The sequence below is a fragment of the Quercus lobata genome, chromosome 4 (genome assembly GCF_001633185.2).
Source record: "Quercus lobata isolate SW786 chromosome 4, ValleyOak3.0 Primary Assembly, whole genome shotgun sequence".
Classification (NCBI taxonomy): Eukaryota; Viridiplantae; Streptophyta; class Magnoliopsida; order Fagales; family Fagaceae; genus Quercus; species Quercus lobata.
In genome coordinates, this window is record NC_044907.1 from 30,684,860 (window position 1) to 30,694,010 (window position 9,151).

General features: G+C 32.6%; 1 protein-coding gene across 1 annotated transcript; it reads left to right on the forward strand.

Moving 5' to 3' along the window:
• Positions 1 to 459: 459 nt before the first annotated feature.
• Positions 460 to 8,767, forward strand: LOC115987187 (palmitoyl-protein thioesterase 1-like). Its single transcript, XM_031110688.1, has 12 exons — positions 460 to 812; positions 2,055 to 2,139; positions 2,896 to 2,947; positions 3,046 to 3,066; positions 3,159 to 3,212; positions 4,352 to 4,402; positions 5,741 to 5,803; positions 6,572 to 6,637; positions 6,913 to 6,951; positions 7,280 to 7,402; positions 7,524 to 7,616; positions 8,257 to 8,767. Exons 1-12 carry the CDS (start codon positions 716 to 718, stop codon positions 8,521 to 8,523), a joined length of 1,011 nt encoding a protein of 336 aa, XP_030966548.1. The 5' UTR covers positions 460 to 715; the 3' UTR covers positions 8,524 to 8,767.
• Positions 8,768 to 9,151: the final 384 nt, after the last annotated feature.

The window sequence follows — 9,151 nt, forward strand, 5'->3', positions numbered from 1 at the left end:
CTTAAAAAATAAATACTAATAATAAAGTTCCAGTTAAAAGTGTCTTTAAAGTATTTATTAATAAATCATTTTAAGAAAATTTTGATATCACTTTTTTTTTTTAAATATAAATAAAAAAACTTTTAAAAAAATTTAATTACTTTTTTCTTTTCCCATAAAAATATTTCATAAATCAATACCCTTTGTACATTCCTTAAATTCTTCATAATCGTATCATATTCAAATACTATACAATAAAAGTTGAACTGGAATGATTTAGAAATTGTGGTGTACCAAATTGTAGAAATTTTTAACTTTTTTTTTTAAATAAATATAAATTTTTTATGTTCTGATTTCCTTCTACTCCTCTAACTTCTTTCTGATAAAAATCTTAGCAGCAATAATAATAATAATAATAATAATAATAATAATAATAATCACTAGAAATATTTGTTTGTTTTGAGGAAATGAAAATCATTTGACCGACCGCCAGTTCATATGAAGGAGAAATTGTCAACAGATGGAAGGGTAGCTGGCGCCATGTCTACTGACAAACTGACTCTTCGATTGTTTTTGTCAATCCTTTCCTTTCAATCTCTCTCTCCCAATACCAGAAACCACACACACAAAAATCCTGTCTTCTAGGATTGAAATCTTTCAAAACATTCTCCTATATCCTCCTCCTAATGCTACTACTCAGCTACCTGCTCTAATATCAAATACCCTTTAACACCAAATGGCTTCTCTTTCTCTACCACTGTCAACTGTTCTCATTTTCATCATCTGCACACTCACTCTCACTGCTCACTCTGTTCCTTTCATTGTCTTGCATGGTAATTAATTTTCTTACTCTCTTTTTTTTTTTTTTTTTTAATAATTTTTTCCCATTTATTCTCTCAATTTTTTTCTGGGTTCTGCTTATGCCTTACCTGCTATTTGACCTTCTATATTGTTCTCTCTGTAATGTGGTAATGGTGGAATGTAGGTAGTATCAAGAATTTAACTTCCAGTATGGGAAAGGAATATACTGTTTGCTATGTAGTAATTTGTCTTTTAGCTTTCTGTAATTCTGTTGGATTGTGCTGTTATGTACTGTATGTTTCCTTACGTTTGGTTAAAGTCCATTTGATATTCTACCTGGGTTTTTGTTTAAAATCTTTCTTATATAAATATAAATTATCAGTGAGTTAGTGGCGGAAGGGATGGACTGAGCTTATTCTTTATTTGATCTTTGATGTACTGGCTCCATTTTTGTTTTGAGATAAAATATAAAATAGGAGTATTGGAGTTCCTGTCTCATATATTTAAATGAGATTAAATTTTTAGGAAAGAAAAAAAAATTTAAACCTTGTGATGGGACTTAGAATATACCCTTACTGGGTATCAGTAACCAGCAATCCATATCTGGAAAACTTTATGGGATTTACTTTTTTGATTTCATGTTGGTCACCTTGAGACTTAATCCTAACAAACGTATTTTCCTTCAAGTAAAGAAGTGTTTGGAAAAGCAGAAATGTCATTTGACAAAGAAGAGTCTTTCAGAAATTGCTTGCAAGCAGTTAGGTAGTTATTTTATCCTATCAAGCTGTGACTGTGTTCTCAATCATGACAGAGACTGAGTTAGTTAGTCCTAAATATGTGAGAGCTAGAGTTTGTCATGTTATGCCTTTAATGTTCACACAAACTATCAGTTCATTGCACTCTTAATCACAAAGTTTGAGCAATGCTACACTCTCACATTGCATGGGAGCTCTTTACACATGCGCACGCGAGCACACACACACAAATGTATATGGCAGCTGTTATATTTCTAGCCTGTATGAGCTTCTTACATTAATGGATAAGTAAAGAAAGCTTTTCTGTAGAATTGTTGTTTCTAAAACATGTTTTGACTTCATCTTTCAGCTTCTCTATTGGCAACTAGAATATGTTGAGACTTTCCTTCAGGAGAATGATGTATAGATATTGCAATATTTAGCATCCTTGAAGTGTTTGCTGCTATTTAGATATTGCAATATTTAGCATCCTTTAAGTGTTTGCTGCTATACTAACATTTTGTATGCATTTTGTGGCAGGCATTGGAGATAAATGCAGCAGTAAAGCAGTCGCAACATTCACCGAGCGTTTAAGCAATTGGTCTGGATCTCAAGGATATTGCGTGTATGTTTTTTTTTTAATGAATATTTTATTCTCTATTTGGTAAAATATTAAACCCTGAACCTAACCTATAGGCCAGACATCCACACTACCTTTGTTTTCCTTGGGGGATTACCTCTAGGTGAAGAAAGCTACTTATCTTTGTGCACAAGGTCGTTAGATGACTCTATTTATCTAACTTTCTTTAAAAAAAATTTAAACTTGTTATATACCTTGTTAGAATTGTGTGGTTAAATGATTAAATTATCATATCCCAATAGTTTAAACTTTTGGAACAATCGGTAATTTAACATGGTATCAAAGTAGAAAGTCTTGAGTTTGATCCCTGTCTCCTCCACTTTACCTCGCATTTAAATTCTTATGTGTTGGGTCTCACCTATTAAAAAGTAGTTTCGGCCTACACGTGAGGGGGAGTGTTAGAATTGTGTAGTTAAATGATAAAGTTTATCATATCCCAATAGTTTAAACTTTTGGGACAATCAGTAATTTAACATACCTTATACTTATGACCATAAAGCCATCAAGAAAGTGGAATTTAGTTTGACCTGTTGTCAAACTATGCTCAACTATTATTAGTGGAAAGCTAAATTATTTTACAACATATCAACATGTTTGATGCTTTGAGATTGGATTTTCCTGCTGATTGGCTTTTTGGTACACGGCATCTGTAATCTAATCAGGCTCATATCCAGTGTATAACCAACATGAACAGTGTTAAGTAAATCCTAAATGTAATCAGATGTACTTTTTTTCCTGTAGAGAAATCGGAGATGGAGGATGGGATTCCTGGACTATGCCCCTGCTGGAACAGGTTCCAATCATACTAATATATGAGGAGTGCTTGTTATCGAGAATGTTCCATATTTAATCATGTGATAATCATTTTTTTTATATTTCTTGTGCTTGCAGACTGCTATTGCTTGTGAGAAGGTGATGAAGTTGTTTGGTAATAGCTTTTTGTTTCCTCTTCTTGCAATGGAAGTATAATTTGTTTCCCAACAAGATTTAGCTTCTATTTGCAGGTGAAGAACATGAGTGAACTAAGTGAGGGTTACAACATAGTTGGACTTTCTCAGGTAATTAACATAGGATTTCCTCTCATGTATTACTTTCGGTGTACTTCAATGGCACTCCCTGGGGACAAGTAAAAATGGAATTGAGACAAGCAAAAACAAGAATTAATCATATGCTTGGAACTTGGAAAGTGGAGTGGAAGTCTTTTTCAGAAATACATCAAAAAGAGACTTGCTTGGGACAAAGTCCCTCTAATCCAGGGAGAATAAAGTGTAAAATTGATTTTAGGCTCCATTTTACTGTAGGTTATATACATTCAAATTGTTTGTTAATTTTATCAGCTTCCTAATTTGAGTGTACTGCTTAAAATGTTTGTAACATGTAAACAAGGGGATCATTGCAATGTGATACAAGAAAATGCTGTTATTGTAGTGTTTTTAGCTTTTCCTGATTATGAAAGGGGATACTTTTGGAAAGACTTTACTTACTAAAGTGTTTTGATTAATGTGGATTCTTTCATGGCATTCTCTTGTTATAGATTCTCATTAGTTTTCAGCAAACTTTCGTTTGATTTTTCTTTTTCTACATGTTTTTGTTTTGATATTCCCCAAGCTTTTCCTATATTTTTCCATGACTGGTTTTAGTGCTGCAATTTTTAAATACATGTCTAGATTCCTGTTGGAACATTTGTATTGACATATGTTGATGTGATTCATCATTCAATGTCAATGGAGAACCTGATGAGTTTTGGAGACATCCAATTAATGGGTGAACTCTCTGAAAATAAAATTACAATTCAACATCTAGTGTTGATGTTGAATAGGTTGCAATACAAAAAGGGGATGCATAATGAGTGCCTAAAATAGTCCTTTCACCTATGAATCAGCAGGTCAAAGTAAATTATCTGCATAAATAGCATTATATTACATGAAGGAAAATTTAAATGAAAAGACAAATTTTCTCTTTTCAGTTCTAGATTCATGTGTGAAAAGGAAGTTGTCACTTATGTAGGGGAGAAGTATGGAACGTACTGCATGTAAAATTGAGAAGGTTTTCAAGGATGTATAATGTTGTAATTAGATGGCATTACATTTATCTCGATTTTCTTATCTTTTTCTTTCCCAATATTTAGACTTCTCTGATTGTTTGTTTATGTTTTTACATATTAGTAACATATTACATGGTCATTTTTGTTACACAGGGTACTATGATTGGTCGAGGGGTAGTTGAATGGTGTGATGGGGCCCCTCCTGTAAGAACTAATCTGATAATAACTCTGATATTGCTTTTTTATGTTTTTCATTCCCGAATAGTGAACATATTGTTGAGGTACTCTTTCATCATCTTCAATACAATGATATTGATGTTTATCAAATGTCCACACATGCACAAAGGCCTTGTAAATATATTGCTGAATTGGTATATCACATGCTATAGATGAAATGCCTTCTGGATGATAAAAGAACTTCATCTTAGCAAAGTTAATTTTTACTCCAGAAAATTGCTTAAAGGCAGATCCTTTCTTTCGATTGCCACAGTGTTGATACATTTCCCTGCTAATTAATACTTGGCTTCTGAAAGATACCTGATACTGAGAAGACATTAACTTCTGATATCAATGAAATGAATGTAGAGTAACCGTCTAGTTGAAAATTTTATTGGAGTCAAAATTCTCCTAGTAGCCTGAAAATCAGTCTAGGCACACAGCTTTGGTTATTGAACCTGGTCCAGGGGCCTTTGATCTATCCATTTCAAAGAGAATTCTTTATGCTTTCCTAAAAGACAATTTCTATTTGTATGTGCCAAATAGTTTTCAAGAAATAGCTCATGAATCTAACATCCCTATTAGACACTTGTTTTGGGAATTCTATATAATTTGACAATATCATCAAAATAAAGCTTCACAACTTAGGTGGCAAGTAAGGTTTTAGAGCATAGGATAAAATGGGCCATCTTAGAGAAGCACAACACTACCGAGGATTGAATCATGCTTTTGAAAGGTACAGAGAGACTGAGCATGAAAGCAATACTCACATCTTGCTACTCCCTTGTGTGTACTTGGTGTTTCTTGGGTAATGCTGAAGAGTGAAGACAATGATTCGGATGTTGGAATGTTAGCAAGGAAAATTTTCATCGTCATAGGAACTTGAAGATTTGGAATGCTACTCCCTTTTGTGTGTTGTGGACCGTTTTGTGAGAGACGAATGGTAAAAATTTTGATGGTGTTGAAAGGCCTATTTGTGTAATTAAGTAATTTTTTTCCAGTCTTGATATGAGTGGTTGACTGTTTTAGGCAGCATCCATTCATCTTCTATTTGTGACTTTTTAGGTCTTCTGTGCTTGGGATTTTAGTTCTTTAGGAGTAGGTCAATTCACATTTTGTTTATTGATCAACATCCTCTTTTCCATAACATTATTTTACTTATAAATCCTTCAAATATTTGATCATTCCCCCATCATCTTCATTATTGTTTCTTCTCCTCTGTTTCTCTTTTTCTTCTTCTATCTTTCTCTTACATTGTGCTGATTTATAGTTCTCTCAAACTTGATTTGTATGTTACTTATGTTCCATCTCTTTTTCTATATACAGGTTAAGAATTTCATATCTTTAGCTGGTATTCATGCTGGAATTGCTTCAATTCCATTTTGTGGAGTATGTGCTTCTTTCACTTCATGATCTGTATATTCTTTTTGAAGTAGATTGGGACAACACTTCTAAATATTTCTTTTGCATTAACTATATGCATACGTTTTGGCGTGAATAGACTTGAAAATTATAATCATGTTGGACAGAACAATCTTTACTTAGGGAGATGTAAAAGATGTATTACCTTCCTGGTATTTTACACCAATAAAATACTAAATTAACCCTTGGCATTGAAGGAAAATTTCAGTTGTACAAAACCTCCGCACTCTTTGAAAGGTCAGATTATATTTTGGGGGGAAAACAAGTTGCACAGTATCTAGAAAAACTTACTATTGTTGACTAAAAAGATTAAAAATGCTGTTGCTGTTTTTTCAATGCTCTTTATATCTATAAATCGATTGTGGATACTGATGATACAGATCATTATAGATCATTGATATCAATGAAAAACACAATGGCCAATTTTCAACAATATTTCTCTCTTCTTATTAATTGACTTTCATTCCTTTCCTATGATTTTTCAATTCTAGTTGGATTTTCTAAAACTTCTATATTGTATACCATATGTGAGAGATTGAGTGATCTGGATATTGAAATATATCACTAATCAATGTCCTTTGCCAACAAAATTTGGACTTGTTATGGTAGAAAGGCGCTGAGTAATCATTACAATTAATAAACATGTTTTATGTAATTTCATTTCCTACTTGAATGTGTTAATTAATCAATCTACATATGAATTGTACTATAGCTTGATATGCCTTGTTTTTGCAGTCCGAGTGGTTTTGCGCTCTAGTGGACCTATTAATCGAGTTAGAAGTCTACAGTAACTATGTCCAGGTATGAACTTTTTTTAAAATAAAATTTATAATTTTGCATTGTGATTATTTTATTAAATGAGAAATGAAAAGCTATATATATATTAAATGAAGACAAACGAATAATTCAATGTTTGAAACAGTGGCCTCTTTATAAATCATCTTCCTCTTGATTATTGTGAAATTTAAATTCATCCTTATGGACTACTTTAATTGATTTGTTTTCCATTTTTTTCTTGTTATTTTATCTCTGATGACATTTACGATTTGAATTTCTAATCATTGGTGGAACTGCAGGAACATTTGGCTCCAAGTGGTTATGTAAAAATCCCAACTGTGAGTATAACTTCAGTTTACCTTAAAGCTCTTTTAAATTGCAGGTTATCTTGCAAATAGTTTGTCTTTTAATCTTCGCAATAAACCAAACCCTCAGTGAAAGTTGGTGACCAGCTTTCATTCTTGATTAAGATTAGCTTCCTACTTCTTAATATGGAATATGGGCCTGTGTTGTTTAGTCATTTTTTCTCTTGGGATGAAACCATTGCTGATATGACTTTCAGCTATTTTAATTCTTTATATTTTCATTATTGCCACCTTCTCAATATTGCTTCAATGGAATTTTTTTATTCTAAGAGCTAAACAAGATTATTTTTTCTTTCTTCAGGACATTAGCGCCTATTTAAAAGGATGCAAGTTTCTTCCAAAGCTTAACAATGAAATCAACGCTACAAGAAATTCCACCTATAAGGAAAGATTTGCTAGCTTACAGAATTTGGTTCTTATTATGGTGAGTTGAAGAGTCATGAGCTGTATCTGTAATTTTTTCTAGTCCACTTAGATATGATGCAAGTTTCAATTGTTCATACATGTTTGGTGATGCTCTTCTCTTTCTTTGAATGCATTATCAGTTTGAGCAGGATACTGTTTTGGTTCCTAAGGAGACGTCCTGGTTCGGGTATTACCCAGATGGGGCCTTTGATCCTATTTTGCCTGCACAAGAGGTAATCCATCTTTCCATGTCATGATTTTACCTTCTTGAAGAAATATTTCTTCTCTATGCTTTGCTTCTGGGGAGGACTTTATTGGTCAAACATACTTCCTGGTCAATAAGTTTTTTTTTTTTAATTTATTATTATTATTATTTTTAATATAGGATAATAAAAAGAGAAGTGCTACTTCTAATTTAAACCTATAATTGAAATTACTTTTTTACCAACTAATAACTGTCAGTAACAAGCTCTAACTTATGATTTATTGTGAAAGTGTTGTTAAAATATTGTGGACAACATTTCTTTGATAAAAACGCTTATGCTTTTCAAACCAATATCAAGGAGAAGTCCATTTTCTCAATACAAAAGACACAATAACCAAGCCTTAATCCTTCTTTAAAAAAAATCCTAAAATTTGGAATTGGCTATGGATCCTCAACAAACTAGTTAGAATCAGTCAATCGCATGTATTCTATTTTGCCATTTTATTCTATATAAAGTCTTACCCTTTGCAAGAGTAACACATATGCAATCTTTACACAATTGAAGAATCTTCAAATTGTTCAAAAATAACTCATTAGTTGCTTGTATCTCCACCATATATTAATTAATGATTGCTTTTAATTTTTTTAGCATATTTTATTCCCTGCAGACTCTACTCTATACTGAAGACTGGATTGGTTTGAAAATCCTGGATGAAGCTGGTAAAGTTAAATTCATAAACGTTTCCGGGGGCCATTTGGAGATTTCTACAAGTGATATGAAAACGTATATAGTGCCTTACTTGGAGGATGAAACATCAAGACAGGTGGTGATAACAGAAACTTCACCATTTAACTGGCTCTCATCAATCTGGCATTTCTTTTTGGAACTGATTGGGTTCTCTAAGGATCAACCATTGCTGCGCATGGTGGATTAATTGAGTGCTGTCTTCACATGCGTATATTTATTATGAGTAAATTACACTTTTGACCATTTATGTTTGGGGGTTTTCATTTAGTCCCTCATGTTTGAACATTTTCATTTTTTACTCTCCAATTTGATAACAATTTTAAAGTAGTCCTCCCGTCTATCTCCGTTAGGGATGTGACTGTTATGTGACAATTAAGTTTAAGGCGATGTAATTTTTCTATTTAAAACTATGTTTTGGATCTTGCTCAATCTATGTTAGCAATTAAAAAACAAAGAAAAATTCATATATAAAATTATGTTTTTTTTCCTCTTACCCAACTCCTTAGGTTGTGATGCATGATGAGATTTTGTGGGGGGGTGGGGTTGGTGGGGGAGGTTAGGAGATAGAATTTTTTTTTTTTTTTTTTAACCATATGTGTTTGGTAAAGAGGCTGAAAAAGTTGAAGGAAAGATAATTAATTTACCGTTATGCCCTTATTACTATTAGGGGGATGGAAAAGTTGGGTTAATGATGATATTTTACCTACTTCAAGTTTTTTCTCCATTTTGGAGAAAGATTTGTGGCCTAAAGAGAAAAACTATCCCCGCCCCATTTTCCTTCCAGCCAATACCAAACATAAGAAAATGACATTTTC

Bases quoted from the DNA above. Each gene is read 5' to 3' on its own strand.
- LOC115987187 (XM_031110688.1), top strand. From the start codon at position 716: ATGGCTTCTCTTTCTCTACCACTGTCAACTGTTCTCATTTTCATCATC. The intron at 3,067-3,158 runs GTGATGAAGTTG...TTCTATTTGCAG, and splicing joins CTGCTATTGCTTGTGAGAAG to GTGAAGAACATGAGTGAACT. The intron at 6,952-7,279 runs GTGAGTATAACT...TTCTTTCTTCAG, and splicing joins GTTATGTAAAAATCCCAACT to GACATTAGCGCCTATTTAAA.